The sequence below is a fragment of the Corvus brachyrhynchos genome, unplaced genomic scaffold (genome assembly GCF_000691975.1).
Source record: "Corvus brachyrhynchos isolate BGI_N302 unplaced genomic scaffold, ASM69197v1 scaffold92, whole genome shotgun sequence".
Lineage (NCBI taxonomy): Eukaryota > Metazoa > Chordata > Aves > Passeriformes > Corvidae > Corvus > Corvus brachyrhynchos.
In genome coordinates, this window is record NW_008236973.1 from 3715305 (window position 1) to 3734161 (window position 18857).

Below are 18857 nucleotides of genomic sequence, written 5' to 3' on the forward strand. Positions count from 1 at the left end.
TAGTCAAGGTCTTCTGTGGAACCCATCTTCCTTCTGGACTGAGGCACAGATTTCCTGGCTCTCTTAATTTAAATAAGCTTCTTTTCACCAGACACAAAGCACACCAGCTGATCCATATAATCTTATTGCTTCTGAGAAACACACTAGTTACAAAATATGTTAGCTGAGTTATTTGGCTTTGATGTGCTCTTCTATCAGGTTCAGCTGTTTCTTCCATCATCAAATAAGTATAAGGCTAAAGAAGCAGTGGGGATTAAAGCTTGCATTGTCAGTTCATCAGTCAGCAACACCTTAGTACCTCAGAAGCACTTGAAATCTTGTGACAAAACAGGAATCAGTACAGAAGAATATCAAGAACCTGAACTCAGTGCGATGCACCAGAGTTCATAAACCAAAGCAGAATCTTTCTTTAGGCTTGTTCAAAAGCAGATCTATTCTACTGAACTGGCTTTTGATGTGGGAAGGCTTCACAAAAAGAAACAGAAGATTGCAAGGGATAGAGTTTAATATGAAGAAGACTCCTATTGATCTGGCACACAGCTCGGCCAGACAGGTGTGCGGAACAGAAGCTTGTAAAACACAATCAGTACAATTTACCTCATCTTTTCTCTATTTCACTAGGCTGGTTCCTCCCCTACCCACCTTGATTCCTCCATTTTTCGGCCTTTGGCCCTGTCTCTAAATACTCCAAGTTTCCCACAAGTCCCACAGTAATTACCACAAGCCCACTTTAACTTCTCATGATATTTTCACTCACATAAGCCCTTTGATCATTTTGTTATCACTCTTCTTCTCAGCTAAAAATACCTGGCTGAACTTCTTCATGGCTTTGTGGGCATCCTCCAGTGGTCCTCCACTAAGGGGACAGGGAGTTTTAATGTTTGTCACCGTGCTTCTTATTGCCTGTTTACCAGCTTTTGTACCTAGATGTGGTTGTCTCTTGCCTCTGTCTGTGAGGCTAAAGAGCCCTTAACCATCTGTCTCAAAATTAAGGTACCCTCACATTATGGATTTCTAAATATCCTTAGCATTCAAAATGTTCTACAATATACAGATCAGAAACAGTATCTGTTTCCCAGCCTCTAATACTACAGGGTGTCCTGTGTTACCAAAAAACTAGGCCTAAACACACAAAAGTCAGAACAATTTCCAAACTGTAGAAAAATGTACAACTCCTCATTCTGGACAATGTGGCACAGAATCTGTGCAGCTTGCTTTTAACAAGACACCATTTTAATTTTTAAATGTTTTTAATAAGCATTGAGACGTGATCAGTTTTGTCCCTCTGTGGCATCCTTAGCATTCCTATCACAGCCTGGAACTGCACTCTTCCTTTTGTACTATAAATGCTGAAAGAAGAAATCAGCAACGTGTAACACAGGCACTGCTTCATTTATCACACAGAAGGTTCATGGGTTGAAGACTGTATTCCATTTCAAAAAAGTATTACCTGTTTTAAAGGTACGAGATACACCACAGAATAAAGACATAATATGTATCCTTCTAACAACATGAGTCTTAAGTAATTCTCAAATCTCATACTGAGACATTGGAAAAACCAGTAAGTTTTATGTGCTTTAAGTCAGCTCTTGACAGCCTGATTGCACTAACATGTAGCATAAAGACATATTTCCTGTTTTAAGAGATCTGTTTCACCCTGTAACAATAAAATTGCTTTTAGCAAGCCTGGACACGTATACTACACCCTTTCAGAAGCTGCACGGTGTGAGAACACCCAGTTCTTCTGAAAAAGCTGCTCTATTGGCAGCCTTGCAGAGGACATTGTGCTCAGGGAGTCAGTGTCTTGGACAGGCCACGTCTGCTCTGCTGGGCCTTGTTCTTAGGGTCTGAGGCACTCATGTGCTATTAAGGTAATCTGTAACCCATAAATTATTTGGGAAAGGTAAGCTTCATGTGGACCAAGGGATGGAATGCACTGATCCTAAGCAGGAACTTTTTGTACATCCAGGAGTCAGTGCCCCCCATGGCAGCTGCCATGCTGCATGTCCAGGGTGGTCCCAGGCCTGTGCTGTGCCACAAATATCCCTCAGCTGCAGGAGGGGCTCAGGCAGCTCCCACTCAGTGCCAGTGATTGCACCACCTGCACGGCCTTGCCTTTAACAATGCAGCAACTAGTTCTTGTGAGAACGGCCTTTTTCTTGAAAGAAAATAATAACCCAAACGACCCAAAATGAGGGGCTTCCTTCCATGGACAGTGTCTGTACAACATACTGTGGGAAAATCCAACAGGGCTCCATCCAATGCTGCATGGACATAGGTGCCTGGCATCTGAAGTTACATCAAGATTTACTTGCTATCTATATCCCTCTTCTTTCTTGTTAAAACAGTTATTTTATCAAGCCTTTTGTTGCAGGCCTTGCTTCCAGAGTTCCAGAAAGCACCCCTGCCTTCAGTGTAGAGTACTCTCCATAATCATGGGAGAGCTTCTTTCAAAATGTTGCCCTTCCCCTACCCTAAGATAGTCTGCAACAAGGCTTTTCTGAAGGGCTAAAGCATTAGAAGGGAGGACTGTGGATAATTTTGGGGGAAAAACCACGTGCTTATACAAGCACGCACAGTTCAGGACAACCTGTGGACAAGTCCACGATGCCTCAAGGGTTCTCTAGAGCAGGCCAGTGGAAGAAGGGAGAGCTGGACCTCGGAGCCAGCAGGGAGCCTGGAATGTGGCTCCTACTGTCCCACAGCGCTTCTACAGCCACAGATCCTGTGGGACAATTTCCCACCCTTCTGCCCTCCATTTGAGGTCTCCTTTGACAGGATGTTTCTAGGCAACATTCAGCCCCCAGCCTCTGCCTGATCCTGCTGCAATGGGGCTGTTTTCTTTCTAAGCAGGGGTTCCTTATTCTGCTCCTCCCCTGTTTTCTCCTTCCTTAGTTACTGTTTCTTTTGTTATATTTGAAGCAGAATTTCCTAGTGCTCAAGGCTGTGCTTCTTCAATGACCCATGACTATCAGCAAGCTCTGAAAAGCAGCAGCCACCAGCTTCCAGTTTGTATGTTAAGATGGCAAATTTCCTGGCTTTTCCTGCCCCCTGCTGTTTCATGTAATTCCCAAGCCATCAGGCCAAGGACCTGCTGGAAGTTTCTGTCTTGGAGAGCGGCCGAGGGAGCAGCTGACCTCACTCAGCCCAGCCAAGCACAGCCAGTCTCAGCTCACAGGCTATGTTTCCTGCCTGGTGCATTCTGCTCTAGGCTGATTCCCGCCAGCTATGGCCAGGTTTCATTCATTGTTCCTAAGCTATATTAGAGCTAGAAAATTTATCTCAGTCTTTATGGTGAAATACTCGATGAAAGGGGGGAAAAAACTCTATTGATAGAGACATCTGCATTAAGCAGAAAACATCCCACTGCAGCACCATGAAAGGGTACGAACTTGGGAATAGCTTTCATTACCCAAAACACGAGTAACTTGGGAACCTCCACCTTATTTCCTTTGTTCCTACACAAGCTTTTTAAAAGTTAACATATCCAATGACAAGCAATACAGACAAGAGCTCTTATATATAGCAAGGTATCGTCAGCAATGTCTGCTGGAACATGGAAACTATAGAACAAACAGGGTTTTAATTTGCCTGCATGCAGCAAAGCACTTGTTTCAGGTTCTCTTCACAGTGTTTGTTATTTAGAAAAAAAACAAACAACTCCCTGAAACCCAACATTCCAATCATGCAAGCTGTCCCACCATGTCTCTGTAATTGTGATGACATTAATGCCTTGCATCTCCTGTGTGTACTGAGGCTACTTTCTCCTTATCCTCATCCTACAGTCATACAAGTGGGAGGCTCCTCTAGATGGGTACTGAGTAAACCGTCTCAAGTTCCTCTAGTACCCAGCTTAATGGGCAAACACAATTGCTGTTCAAGAAACAAGGGCAGAGTGACTTTCTAGTACCTTCTCCAAATGTTTCTCAATTCAGTAATGTGTTATTCTGTTTCAAAGAACTGGGTGGGTAATAGCAGACCATGTTTGATCAAATGATTTAAAGAAATACCAGCAGGCATGCAGCAAGGACTACCCAAGTGCATAACAGAATGACTTGGCTGCATAATCTTCCTACCTGTTCTGTAATAATAATCCCTGGGCTTCAACCAGTCACTAAGGTAAATCTTTCATAATTTAAATCAAAGTCTACAGGAAATAAAAAATTAATATCATTTTTTTCATGCAAAACTCCCCAAGGCTCAGACAAGATTTCTTCTGGAACTCTGAAAAGACCACAAAGAGACATAATTTGGTCTATGTTTTATTATACCAATACCTCAGGAATAAAAATGCAGGCAAGAGAGCTCAGTTCAGGGATTAGTTTTATTTTGCAGGAATTCAAGTACAAATTCAGCTCTGCTTTTCGTTAAAATCAGAGAGACTGATACAAGCTGAAGCAGGCCCACTACATATTTCTTTTGTGGATTGTTTCCTGTGGAACAGGTGTTGATTTCTTTCTTTCCCTCCCAAAGGCAAGCCTAGCAAGACTGCCACATTTGCAATACATGCATGTTCAAGATCCTTTATTAGTAATTCTTCTGACAATGTATCAGCTTACAAAAAAGTTGTCAGCCTTAACTAAAAGCTAAATTGATCATTCCCCCCTAAGAAGAGAATAGCATATTTCTCCACTTTTTCTGTCTTGTTACATACATAAAACACATACTACTACTTCCTTCCTAAAACAGCATCATAGAGTTTTCCAGTCCTCTTGACTTGAATCACTCCAAAGCCAGCTGCCTCCAGGAGCTTGCTGTACTCTTCTGCTGTTCGCTCCTTCCCTTCTGTCTGGACCAACATATTCATTGAATACAGCTGGGTTTCTACAGGCCCACTTTTATCTTCATTCAGAAGCGATTCAACCAGCAGCACTCCACCACCTGGTGGAATGAAGAGAAAACCACACCCTGACCGATGAAAAGATGAGCTATTTTTGAGCTGTTACTTAGGTTCCTAACCTTTACTTTCAGGAAGAAGCAGCCTCTACATTAAGTCATATTTCAGCATCACAGAAGACACTGAAAGAGCCAAAGCATCAGAGCATGTCTCTGCTTGGCAATGTAGGTATTGATGTCCAAGGGATAAAGGGGTGCTAAGCTGACATTTCCCCAGCTGAAATTCACAGGACCTTACTGATTTTGCACAGAAGCTGACTCTTAGGCAGTGCTTTTGAAACTCTGAGGGTTCATTGGGATGCTTAATAGGATATTTTACTATGATGTATACACATATCTAAACAATACCCAAAATTCTCAATCCTTACACTTCATGCCTTGAAAGAGGAGTCCCTGCAGAAAAGGAGACAAAAACTGGAAGCCAAACAAAGAGGTCTTAGGCCAGGTGCTATTTGTCTCAGCTGCACATAGCTAGCTCAGGGAAGCAAAGGACTGAACCAAGAAACTCTCACACTGAAAGTCTATCACGCAAACTCAGCATCAAGACTGGTGTGCTTCACATTACTGATGAGCGAGACACTCTCTGCTCTTCAAGAGCTCACACCTACCTACCAGGTTTGCAAGCTTTGTAGACTTTTGCCAGCAGTTGTTTGCATTTATCATCATCCCAATCATGCAGTATCTTGGATAAAATATACAGTTCAGCTTCAGGAATTGAATCATTAAAGAAGTCTCCTGTAAAGCAAGAATACATGCATTACAAAACATTATATCCCCACAACACTGAGAGCTGAGTTATGCAAGTATTTTTAGTTCTGTTCAGCTCTGGGCTTGCCATGTCCTTCACATATATCATACAGCGATGGAATTACCAGGTAAAAGTCCTATATTGCACTGGGTAGGGAGTTTTGCTCTTGTTCAGTCTCAAGAAGATCTAAAATATTTAAAGGCAGCAACTCATCCTGAAATAGCCTTTGATGCACAGGAATGCATTTGAGTTTAGGCTTTCTCCAGTGACAGAAATTCAGATTCATAAAGCATTAAGGAGATAGGTTCACATGGTTTCTGTCATGAAAAAGAAGGAAAGAATATTGCCTTATCTAAGAAAATGTTCAAAGATCTTTGGTAATCATGGAGTTACTTCATAAATTTGTAGGTAAAAATACACATCTCTCACCTCCTAGCACTAGCTTTGTCATGCCTTTTGTTTAGCACCTGGTGTACTGCATTCAGATTTTTCTCTCAGCATTTTAATGTGTCATTTCTTCTCCCATTTTGTTGCATCTTCGTTTTTATACACTCCCTTCTCTCCTGAAGGCTTCTTTTCTCTCTCTGAGCTTTGAGCACTACTAAGCAATTCCAGCACTTTGAAAATTTTTGTAAACATTAAAAATGAGATCTCCCTATAATCATTTTCCCCATAGATGGTACAAAGACTACGCAGGATCAGTGGCCTGGGCAAGAGGAACATGAGCTAGCTCACCCATTTTCATGGTATAAAATATCTTAGGACTTGAAAGTAAATCAGTCATGACCAGAGAAGGAAAACAGGAGCATGCCTGGCATCCCTCACATCTACCAGGAGGTTTGCATGGGAGAAAAGGGGAGTGTTAGGGAAATTTATAAAAAAGCATGGCAGGTTTCAAAACTGCAGGATGCTTTTTTTATTTCTAATGTACCTTCTTCTGAAGAAATTAAATAGTTCTCTCCAGGAATAAAGAACTTCTGTTGCTGAATAACTGAGTTGTGTCTCTGATAGCTCTGATAGACAACTGAGACAGCTGCAGACCTAGGCTGGGAAGGCTGCAGCCTGAGACACGGTCCCCATAAGGGGCAGCTGGAGACCTGAGCCTCCAGTATGATACCTCTGAGCAGAGCCAGGGCTCCGGAGCATCAGCTGTGAGAACACCACACCACTGTCCACACCTACCTTCATGGAAAGCGATCTGACACTCCTCAGGGGAAACAAATTGTTCTTTGGCCACTTGCACAACTTTGGGCAGGTCATAAATTGTGACAGTAGAATTTGGATACAAAGAAACACACTCGCGGGCCAAAGCTCCTCCGCCTCCTTTGGGGACAGTAAAAAAAGGTCAGCACTGACACAAAACCAACCTGTTCAGTGACACCCCCATGAAATCATATAGGCAATGGTGCATTCAGCCTCGTGGAAGCTGGCAATGTACATTTGCACCCCACATGTTGCTGAAAGGGAAGAGGAGGGGCAGGAGAGGCCACGGTCTCCATGTGTTCTGCAGGAAGTTCCACGGCTTGCAGCACCCAAGCATGTGGGGTCAGCCCCAGCCCTTACAGCTCTTATGCTCCCTACTAGCCAGACCCAGCTGCGGGTGCTAGAAGGTGAAAAATGAAGAAACAGTCACTAAACCAGGGTCTGGGGAAGAAGTGAGGGAGGCCAGGAGGGAGCCTGCTTCATCCCATGAATCCTGGCAGCTCTCAGCGGTGCTGGGACAGCAGAGTGCTGTAGGATAAGAGGCTGTAGGCAGTACCTCAACAACTGTGACTGAAAGGGAAGAAGGAAAGGGTCTAGCATTAGAAGAATGCATCAAGCAAGGCATGAAAAAATGCTAAAGCTGCCACAAGGGAATGAGTGACTACTCACATAAATGAGATTTTAAAGAAAAGCATTCAGCTTCCTTATGCTCTCAGCATTTTCACATTTCTGTTTTTAACCCAACCAAATCAGTAAAATGCTCCTCATATTGCTGAGATCTGTCCTGCTTTCCATTGTTTTGCCCATCATATAACATAGTAGTTGTTTTCCTCTACAGAGCTTATAAAAGACAGTTCAGAGGCTTTTTAAAGAAGATCTTCTGACACTCACCTCCCAGGTCATAGATCTGCGTGAAAGGGGAAAGGTCAAATGCAGCAAGAACATCTCTGCCACATATACTCCATACCGAGTTCTGGCCAGCCATGAATTTTAGCATTTCTTCATCTGATCTAGCAACGCAGACACAGCACAGAGAAAAGGTTCCTTACCATATCCCTGGTGATTCCTATCATATAACTGTTACTACATGTTTTAGCTTAAACAATAGTCTCTGGTTTTATTGACACAGAATATGTCCTCTTTGCATATAAACCTACCTTGAGTATTACTGTAGCAGGAGGGGACAGCTATGAATTCATGCATTTAAATAGGGAATTAAGACTAGTGACATCCAACCATGTATTACGCTGCTCATTCTCAGAATTTCCAAGGGATTTTTTTTCCCTCAGCTACCATTGCCTCTGTCAGAGATCTGTGATGTTTTTCAGATTAGGAAATTATATACTTCTATTCAAAATATCAGACAGTGTCCCAGTAATAATATTGTTGAGAAATAAAAACATTGCATGATGCTGATGAGAGGAATTCTCACATATTTAATTGTCCTGAGCCATAACTAAAAACATTAGTTTTATCCAAAATAAGAGGAATAAAATTTCTATAAATAGTCTAATGATTACCTGTACATCACTCCAAAAGGATCTTTAGATGAAATGCCAAAAGCTCTTTCATATTGGTTCCTTCCTTCTCTAAAATAGCAATTTAAAAAGCATGTGAGAGTGCTGATATATTTCTCACCCTTTCACAAGAATGACCCTTTCAAAGTCAGGTTGGGACGGCACTTTGAACAACCTGATCTAGTGGGTGGCATCCAGGGTAGGAAGGTTGGAACTAGATGATCTTTAGAGCCTTTTCCAATCCAAACCATTCTATGATTTTGTGATTTATGGGAACACACCTGAAGTAAAGGTACAAGACTGGTGCAATCATCACCATCATCTACACTGTGTTTGGTCATCAGTTGCAAGGACTGGAACAAGTGAGACTCCAGATCCATATTTAACTGCTCCTATAAGCCTTTGCAACAGAAGGATCCTTAGCCACCATTACTCAGCATTTACTTTGTTGATGCCACCTCCAGTAAGAGCCACTGTAATGATAAAGAGCTTTCCTGGAGGTGAAACATAAAGAAATATGATTTCTAGATCTTCTCTATAATGAGAGGGAAAAGGAAAATAAGAACATACACAAATGGAAAACAAGGGGGAAAAAAATCCACACATATTTGCCATGTTATCTGTTGCTTTTAGTTTCTGAGAACCAGCCAGCATCTTTACTGAGCTCTTCCCCAGAAACACACCACTCAGAGCAGCAACACAGATGCTGAAAAGCAACAGACAGCACACAACATTCCTTCTTACCTCACAGCATCAGCCAGGTACTGCCAGCACAAGTAGACTGTGTTGGAATAATACATCATAATGTGATACTGAGACTTTGGACTTGATTTTGTAAGGTAGATGTTGGAAATTTCTGTGCTTCTGTAGAGGGCTAAAGGGTAAAATACATTTATTTACTAACATACACGATATAACACCTTGTCAGGTCTATTGTACAGCTTGGTGTTTATCACCACAAGATGTCTGTAGAGCCAAAGACACAGTTACATTACTTCTACAACCAAATCCTTCCACTGCAATGACCAGTGAGTGAGGGCTGCTGAAACGTGTGTTGCCCCATCAATCTGGGTAAACACTATCTCCCTAACTAACTCCAGCACCAAACATTTCTTTCAAGGAGAGCAAAATAAATGCCCTACAAGTGTTATCATTTACATATGGTCTTCTGCTCTCAGAGGAAGCTTTCAGTGTGCTCTATTTAAATGAGAAGTCTTTGCAGACAAGTCTTTTTTTCTGATCGACAAGGTCAGCAGGTCCCCAAAACATCAGGCCAGCCACCCCTACCCTCTCTCAGCTCACTAGGGCAGAACTTTCTGCGGACAGGACTCCCAGAAATCTCCCCCACTCCCTCCAATGCATCTGCAGTGGCATCACTCACCCACAGGACTGGCGTATCAAAGGAATAGATCCTGCTCTCCCCAAACACATTGGGCAACAGCTATAATCCCTAAAACAGAGCATGCCAACACAAGGCAGAGCAGGAGACACAACTTGTGAGATTCTAGCTAGTCCTGACCAGCTGTCTGATGGCCAGAGATCCCTTCTGTCCAAGTGGACTCCATGTTTCTGACATAAGGACAAACTTACATCACCTCCAATTCTGATCAATAACCTAACAAAATAGTTCACATGGTAGTAAAAACCAAAAAAACCCCAAAACCTGTTTTTAAATCATGCTGTTACCCATCAACCCTGGCATTTTCTTTTAAAGTTTAAAATCCTGCCCATACTCCAGAGATTTCTTGAGACAAGCTCTGAAGAGATCCTGAATATCTTCTCCAAGGTCACATGAGGCTCATGCACAAAGAAGTTTAGGGATATAGAGCCCTGCACCTGTGTTTCACTTTATTCCTCTGATGATGCTGACATTTGCCTCTTCTCTTTCAGCTGAAGAGTGAATCCCAAGAGTGATTCTCTCTTTCTTCCAGCTACATTAACTGACTTAACATTTGGTATCACCTTTGCCCACACATCTTACCTCACTTTCAAAACCATCAGAGGTTTGTCTTTTACCTTATTCCCATTTCTCTGCCTTCATTACCTCCTTCTTGTGTCATCTCTACCGTCAAGAGCTTCAATCCCACACAGGCATCCAGCAGTCTTGCCATCCCTATGGTGCTGGCCCCCAGATGTGCAGCAATGGCATCTGAAGACAGAGGCTTTCCTGACTCCAGAAGAAGATCAAACACCCCCAACTCACAGGCAGTGAACATAACCTGGGGTAGGGAAAGGTGGGACTGAAGGATTAGGTGAAAGCACTAAAGCCTACTGCATTTCACAAGCTGTTTAATTAGAAAAAATATACATATAATAATCTTTATTTCAGATGAACTTGTATTTCATACAAACAAGTCCAATTACTAAACTGTAGTTTATCCAAGCACTGATATAATATACTGTGCATGCATTTCCTTTTTAGTTTTCCAATGAAGCCAGCCAATGCTTTTTGGCTTCCAAAAGTCCACATTTAGAGATCAGGTTTTGTGTGTAAATGTTCCTGCCACTTCCTTAGTTTAGGAGCACATTCTTACATTCTCCTGGAAAGAACAAAGGCAAGACTTGGTGGTGGGGGGCTTGCTCTCTGTCTATGTTTCTGTTCTTTAACTAAGAGTCTAACACATGCTTCGGTGAACCCTGGAGACTCTCTCATGGCTTGCAATAGGAGTAATATCCCATTCTATGGACCTTGTTTTCAGGGTCTGATGTGAAGGACTACAGTGGTCTTCCAGAAGCAGGGAGTTTCCTCTCATCCAGAAGAACTGCTTCATTCAAGCCAGCAAATTGCCCAGTGTTTCCATAGAGAAGGCATGTAACTTCTCCAGCAATATCTGTCAACATTCAGACAGACATAGCTAACCATTACATAAAAAAAAAAAAAAACACCACCATCCTTCTTTAGCTATACACAGTCAACTTTACAAGTATTAGCCTATTACTCTGGTCATATAAACACTCCTGAAACGGTAACAAAGACATCAATTCAGTTGATTGCCTGTATCATTTGAGCTACAATTCCTGTACAATGAAGCTCCTTTTACCCTGAGTAAGAACATGGCTTAATCAAAGTTGAAATTGTTTCTCAAAAACATGGTACTAACACTGTTAATTTGGAAAGCATTGGGCACTTCTTTTTCTCACAAGGTGATTTTTCATTATCTATTTTTTCTCTCTTAATTGTCAGCTCTGCCTTTCAGGAGCTTAAGGTGCAGTAGTATTTGCACAACCCGAAGAGCATTCCTTCTGTTACCATGTTGGCCAGAGATGCAGCAGGGGACAGCACGAAACTAAGTAGTAAATGAGGAAAAAATCATCCACTGCACTGGATACTATAATTTTATGCCTGTGAGCTTAAGCAAATAATGTCAGTAAACAATAAGAAGTGCAGAATTACTAGTTTTACCTTTGTGCCTTAAAAATATGCTGTTTGGAAAAACAGTCATTATACCAGTGCTTTCACCTCTTCCAAAGACTTACATTTAGGACCTAAAGAGAAATCCTTGAATATTTCTGTCTAAAGAGGCATACTCTTTCTAAGACTGAGTTATATTTCTTACCTTTGAAATTAAAAATCCATTGCTGTATTGCATGATGATTTGAGGATATTCAAGGTCTTCTGTGGAACCCATCTTCCTTCTGGACTGAGGCACAGATTTCCTGGCTCTCTTAATTTAAATAAGCTTCTTTTCACCAGACACAAAGCACACCAGCTGATCCATATAATCTTATTGCTTCTGAGAAACACACTAGTTACAAAATATGTTAGCTGAGTTATTTGGCTTTGATGTGCTCTTCTATCAGGTTCAGCTGTTTCTTCCATCATCAAATAAGTATAAGGCTAAAGAAGCAGTGGGGATTAAAGCTTGCATTGTCAGTTCATCAGTCAGCAACACCTTAGTACCTCAGAAGCACTTGAAACCTTGTGACAAGCAAAACAGGAATTAGTACAGAAGAATATCAAGAACCTGAACTCAGTGCGATGCACCAGAGTTCACAAACCAAAACAGAATCTTACTTGGGACTTGAAACTTGATGTGATGGGCACAGTCCAGGGGACCCTGGGCTGGCAGTAGGGTATACCCCATCCCTAAGTGCAGAAGCAGCAAGTCCACAGAGAAGCTGTAAGAGTCTGTTTGCTGTTTTCTCATTGTGACTAGTTTGCTCTGATGATGATCACTCAGGTGAAGCCTATGAGGAATTAAATCTACCCTTGTTACTTTTCTGTGTTTTGCACATCCTCTCACCCACCCTGATACCAGGTTAGAAAGCAATAGCATTCTTGATATGAACTGTTTGATAGCAGCATCTCAGCAGGCGTGTCCTACTTGTGCTTCACCATGTTTTGACAGAGCAGGGTGCTGAGGGATGACAATACATTTTACTTTTTCCAGCTGATCACTACAGTCTTCCTCCCCTTCTCTGCAAAACTAACCCTAGGCAGCAGAATGCCTTTGGGAAGAAACAGTGAAATGATTACCAAGTGCAAGATGGGGAATGGATTTCAGCTTCACACAGGACATAGCTCATAGGTCTTCATCAGAAATTAAACCCCTCGTTTACTGTCTTGGAATCTTGCTGCCCCACTGTTCATTTCTCCATCTTGTAAATGCCTGACATCCTGCCCATCTCACCTTGGGGCAGATGTGACAACGCTCAGGTGAGGAAAGATCCTTTCCATCAAGGAAAAGACTCAGTTTTTATATCACACATTTAGTGACCCTTCAGGAAACAATGTTAAATGAGACCTTATTTAGGTAATACACTGAAGGCAAATGTTACAAACCAGAATTTTTTTCAGTGGCAGCTTTCTCCATGCTTCAGATTCCACTGTATAATCCTTCTCTGAATCTGTATTTTCCATTGAAATTCTTACCTTTCAGCCAGAAGATGTTCTATTTCTTTCAGCGAGTAGTGAAACGGCAACTTTCTTTCAGAGTTAGCTGTTAAAGTTAGTCAAGCAGATGTAACAGTTTTCAGCTTTTTTCCCCCTCTGAAAGCAAACTCAGACACAGTACCTGTTCCCCAGGTTCTAACACCACAGTTCCTGTGTTACCGGAGTCCTAGGTATGAACATAACAAGAGTTACAGCAAACACCAAACTGCAGAAACATGTAGAACTGCTCCTCCTGGCCAGCACAGCCTATAAACATAGTGCTATTGTCTTGTTAGTGCACCACATTCAGTGTTCAGTAGAGATTAGACACTAATATTCTGTGTATTTTGTATGTGCAGGCTGGACATCCCAGCAGCAGCACACCTCTGACAGAGTGACTGTGAATCTGTGCAGCTTACATTCAACAAGACACTGAAGGTTTCAAATACACAGCTATATTCATAATGGACACCTTTCCCTGCTATCGCCAGCTCAAGGAGAGCACATGAGCTCAGTTACTATTTATGAACTTCTGTCCGCATATGCAATAAGCTATCAGCAGAGTTCATTTATTTGGACAAATCTAGATCCGCTCTTGGTGAACACATTACAGCTTTTCCAATGCTTTGGTTTATTCCTAAAACAGCTCTGTAGATGGAGAAAGTTTAAAACTTTCTCCCTAAGTCTCCATCTGCACGGGTAACCAAGTCAACTTATTTCCCTCAATAACATTCCCTCTCCTCCAGTGAAAACAGAGAACTAAATTGTACATAATCAGACATCACCAGCCAAAGATAACTATTGTTAGACAAAAAGGTTAGAAAGTTGTATGAAAATAAAAATATTTCTCTTCTAAAGGCCAATTCTACCTGCTACTGAGAAACTGGTGCAATTTCACACAAGCATAAGGATTTCTCACTCCTGGGATCATAACAGCTCTTCAGCCCCAGGCCATAAATGCACTTCACTTAAGGCAAAGTTATATGGTACATGAGTCTCCACTAATATAATGACCACACAGTTGATTAAACACTCTTGAAGTTCTTTTTCAATTATGACTAAATCTGTCTGTTGAGGACACCAGTTATAATCATCTAATGGGATTACTACTAGTAGTGAGATGTAGGGGAGGAGGCTTGCAGATAACCCACACCAGATTGAAAAAAGCCACATGCAGTGTATAGCTGTTTCCAAGTAAATTGTTAGTGAGGCTTAAAGCTTAAGCTCCTTTTAAGCTACAAATGCATTCATGAAGATGAAATTGCAATGGCTTGCTTTCTCTGAAAACCCTATCGAGTTTTCTCTCATAGGGCATAGACCACGTACAGGCTAAAGCCCTTATTTTACCACCACAGTTCTATTTCAGTGATGCATTTTTCTTTACCTAAATGACTCACTACAGACAAATGCTATACAAAAAACAATTATGTCATTTTTGCATAACATTTGAAAGTAAGAAATTATCTATGAACAAAGGAGATTTAGCAAAATGAATGTGTCTGCCAGTGAAAAATGGAAGATGACACTATTTTCATACATGAAACCTTCCTTATAAGCAAAAACGACAAATCCCAGGGATGTGACTACAATGAGTTTCAATAATGCCAGGAAGGAGACAATTGTGCCTTGCTATCATTACTAAGTCTCTAAGTATGCCCAGCTTATAACAGATGCCCTGGAAGAGCACTAAAATAATACAGTTTGGGGCCTTTTTTTTAACAATCCTAAAAAGCCAAGATACTCAGTATCATATTTTTTCTTTGAAATAAAATATTCAGTTTTAACAAGATGCTCCTTTTCTTCTTTGTAGCTTCTAATTATTCTCATATTTTACAATAAATGCTTTTTCCTAGTAACATGACTATTATTTCCATCACTTTGGCACTGACCAATTTTTTTTTCCTGTTTTCATCACATACACTAATGGCAAACACTTGGAGTGAGCAGGAAAATCTGTATATCCAGCTCATTTTCTAAGCAAACCCTCCCTTCTCTTTACATTCACTTACAGTAAAAACTCTGACTGAGAACATCTTTTAAAGTGCATCTCAGGCAATCCAGAGTTGTTCTTGGTTTAACTCGTGGACTGCAAACAATGTCTCAACAAATAATTCAACTATATAGTCATTGAGATTTCTATCAGAAGAAAGTCCCAGCAGGTAAGAGTCATAGTCTTCCTGACAATAGCCAGGTACAGTAGCTAAAAGTGGTAGATGCAGAAACTTTAAAGTGAGAGAGAGAGACACAAACAGAAAACCAAGATGGATAGCAGCTGAGCCAGGCTCTGATTTCAGAAATTATTTGTGCTCTGTCAAGCATCACAAAGGAAAATTATGGATACACAGCTGCCTAAAACAGACCATTTTAGAGGCTTGGCTTTGCTGGAGATGGCAGGAACACCTGCCTGCCCAGGGGAGGTGGTGAATAAATTCCTCATTTTGCCTTGCTTGTGCATGCAGCTTTGGCCTTACCTTTATATTATCTTTATCTCAATCCAAGTTTTTTCACTTTTACCCTCACAATTCTCTACCCCATCTCACCAAGGGTGCATGAGCAGCTGCATGGAGCTGAGCTGCCAGCTGCTATAAACCACAGCAGCAAGCCATGTGCAGTGAGCAGAAGAGATTTTTCCAGGCCTTCCCTTTTACAGGTAAGGTAGAGAGAAACAGACACCACTAAGCAATTCTTCAGAGCATTGACAAACACATGTCCAGGATCATATGCAGAATTGCAGGGAAAATCTAATCTGAAGGTGATCAATTCTTGTTCAGACACTTTGCTGTCAGTGCCTGAGAGTGACATTGCTTCATACTCTCCTACAAATAGTCCAATATCATGGACAGCACTCCTGAACATCCCTTGCAGAGCAGGTAGGTCTCACCTGGCAGGTGCCACACTGCACATGCAGCTAGATGAGGTATCAGAAAGCAATTCCAATCAGCCTTGGCCCTTTAAAAGTTTTGTAACATATGCTATGGCAAAGCATTAGCCTGTGCTAACATATGAATTATATTTTTTTTTCAGGCAGCAGGAGATTCAGGAGGTGCAGCATGTGGCAGGGAACCAGGCCAAATTCATTTTCTGTGCTGCCACTATAGAGGAAAGAATGTTGGTGCACATCACTTCAAACAAGCCTCAATAGCCCAGTATTAGATTAATACAGGATACTTGATCATTCATTCTGTGCACCCAGTTCTGAAGAATCAACTGCAACTAGATTGCTGCTTTATATAAACACTAGAGACAACTGCAAATTTATTGTGAAGCAGCAAAAAATACCTTCTGCAAATAATATATTCATTAGGCCGGGGAAAGGCCAGATCAATGCGATGTAAGCTTACTGAAATGGGTGTTGTATCCAGAACAACCAAACCTCAAAAGCAGAATACCAGATCAAGACACAGGCAATACATAATAAAGACTAATTTGATTTAATACAAGACATCAGTGGCCAATTTTGCCCACATATTTATAAATTAAGGTATTTGCCGAACTAGTTGGTTTAATTGCTGTCATATAGAATGTAACAACATCTCTACCTCTGCTATCAAACAGGAGTAGCCACAATAGTCTGCTATATGATCCTACACAAGGACTGCCCTAAAGCTGACATTGGTGCGACATCCAGGTAGTCCTGATCACCCATCAACTCTCATTAGTTTGTGTTTATAGCCTTGTGGCACTGATGGAATCTTGTGTTCACAATTTTGGGAGCAACTGCAAAAATTCCCCTTTTCTCTGTCAGCTTTAAAGATGATGCTTCCAGATAACATACTAAATATTTTTTATACACATACCTATTTATGTCTATGTCTTTATTTATTAGGTCACTGAATAGATTACAAAGGTAGAACCAATTAGAAACAGGACTTGGATATGGTTACAGCTTTGGTAATTGTTTTTTTAGTAATATCAATTACTTCTGGCAATTTGACTCATACATTATCAAAATTACCACAGTGGGCAGTAATCAGATGGAAAACATCACAATAATCATATTGAAGGGCTTTGGCCCTGCTCTTGTAGCAAAGCTGTTGTTTGACTGAGCTTCTTCCCGACTCACGTAGTGCAGGCTGAGACCAGAAGGTAAGAAAATTGCAGGTCGAAAGTCTGGTACGTGGAGAGGCTCATCAGCTCTCAGATACAAGAAGAGACATTCTCCTTTGAGGATAAGAACAGGACTATGCAGTAACACTGTCCATAGCAACAGGAACTTAGATTACTTACCCCTTTGAGACTCCTGTTCTTCTTTGCTTCACAAGGGCTTCAGAAAAACAACTCTCGGTTGCCACTGCCAACAGCCACAATGAGGCAGCAGCACCATGCAGAGAGCAGATGCACAGCTCCTGCCCAGAACAAGGAGCTCAAGAGCTTTGGCCCACAAACTTCCTACCTGCTTCAGCTCAGACCTTGCTAAAAGCAGCCTGATAAGCAGGGTTCACCTTCTCCAACAGGAGGAGGTCACATGCTCCCTTGTATCACTAGATGATGAGTACACTCCAAAACCCTATGCATCCTCAAGAGCAAAGTGGGTTCCCACTTCTCCTATCCTTCCTGCACCTCTGCAAGGATATAAAGGAGACATTGTGGTGACAGATGTGAAATCTCTCCTGGAACCAAGTGCAAAAACAGAGGTGTATTCTCACAACTGAGAAAACTCTCCTCCTGACTCACCGTGTGATTTAAGAATGATCAAGAATGGCAGCATGACGCTGGGCATTTCTTGGGACTCAGTATATGAAATAGGGCTCAGAGGTCTCTTTCACTGCTGGGCTTTCCAGTGGGCATGAACACAGGGCTGTAAAGTGAAGCTGCCCAACCCATGATTTAATGGGATTTACACCCGGTATTTATACCACATCTATCACGCTAATTGGGGAAATTTTTCCACTACTGAAGGAAAACAAACATATCAGTTAAGAGTGAACCTGAACTTTCCCCAGCAACAAAGCCCGATTTTAGAGTACACTTAAACTGACAGGTGTGGCTGCCTGACACAGGGAAAGAAGCTGGGAATTGAGTTCTTAGCTTCATGAGGGAAGACTCCAGATTTTGAAAGGAGGACACAGAAGAAACAGTCCCCTCCCTTGACCAAATGGCAACACTGTAATTGGTGTGCCCCAGGACAGGGTCAGCCCTCTGGGCTGACAGGGCACACTGAAACCCACGTTCAACTTGCCGTCAATCAGAACCCCCAGGTCCCTTTCTGCAGGGCTGCTCTCCAGTCTCGTTCCCCAGTCTGTCCATACATCCAGAGTTGCCCCATCCCAGCTGCAGAATCTGCCGCTTGCCCCTGTTAAACTTCATATGGCTGGTGAGTGCCCAGCTCTCTGATTTGTCTGTGCCTCTCTGCCTTCAAGGGACACAACAACTCCTCACAATTTAGTGTTCTCAATTCTTACCTTTTCTGTTCACAGCTAGGAACTACAAAGATTTCAGCAGCATGGTCTAGTAAGAAACAAACCCACATAGACTCTGAAAGTAAAGCAGACAAACTCAGTCAGCCAGGGATCCAGCTGAGCTCCAGCACTAATGTGCTTCTCAGACACTCCAGGAAATGGATGCACTTTGATTTCACGCATCAGTGTGAGGAAAATGGCATCTGAAGGCTGTAGTTAAA

At 41.8% G+C, this 18857-nt stretch overlaps 1 protein-coding gene across 2 annotated transcripts; it reads right to left on the reverse strand.

The window, feature by feature from the left end:
- Positions 1-4306: 4306 nt before the first annotated feature.
- ASMT (acetylserotonin O-methyltransferase) lies at positions 4307-18851 on the reverse strand. 2 transcript variants are annotated; one of them, XM_008629330.2, is made up of 8 exons: positions 11922-18851; positions 10409-10583; positions 9109-9238; positions 8368-8436; positions 7739-7857; positions 6827-6967; positions 5509-5631; positions 4307-4881 (listed from the first exon to the last, which is right to left on the reverse strand). In XM_008629330.2, exons 1-8 carry the CDS (start codon positions 11991-11993, stop codon positions 4670-4672), a joined length of 1041 nt encoding a protein of 346 aa, XP_008627552.1. In that variant the 5' UTR covers positions 11994-18851; the 3' UTR covers positions 4307-4669. The 2 variants fall into 2 exon arrangements, with proteins under 2 accessions (XP_008627552.1, XP_017584038.1); XM_017728549.1 differs by having other exon boundaries at positions 4307-4908.
- Between the last annotated feature and the right edge of the window lie 6 nt (positions 18852-18857).

What these genes read in the sequence shown, in the direction of transcription:
- ASMT (XM_017728549.1), bottom strand. Translation starts at nt 11,993, where the DNA reads ATGGGTTCCACAGAAGACCTTGAATATCCTCAAATCATCATGCAATAC. An exon ending in TCAGATCGCTTTCCATGAAG is followed by an intron (nt 5,632 to 6,826) that starts GTAGGTGTGGAC and finishes CTTGCTTTACAG; the next exon opens with GAGACTTCTTTAATGATTCA. An exon ending in CTACAAAGCTTGCAAACCTG is followed by an intron (nt 4,909 to 5,508) that starts GTAGGTAGGTGT and finishes TTCATCGGTCAG; the next exon opens with GGTGTGGTTTTCTCTTCATT.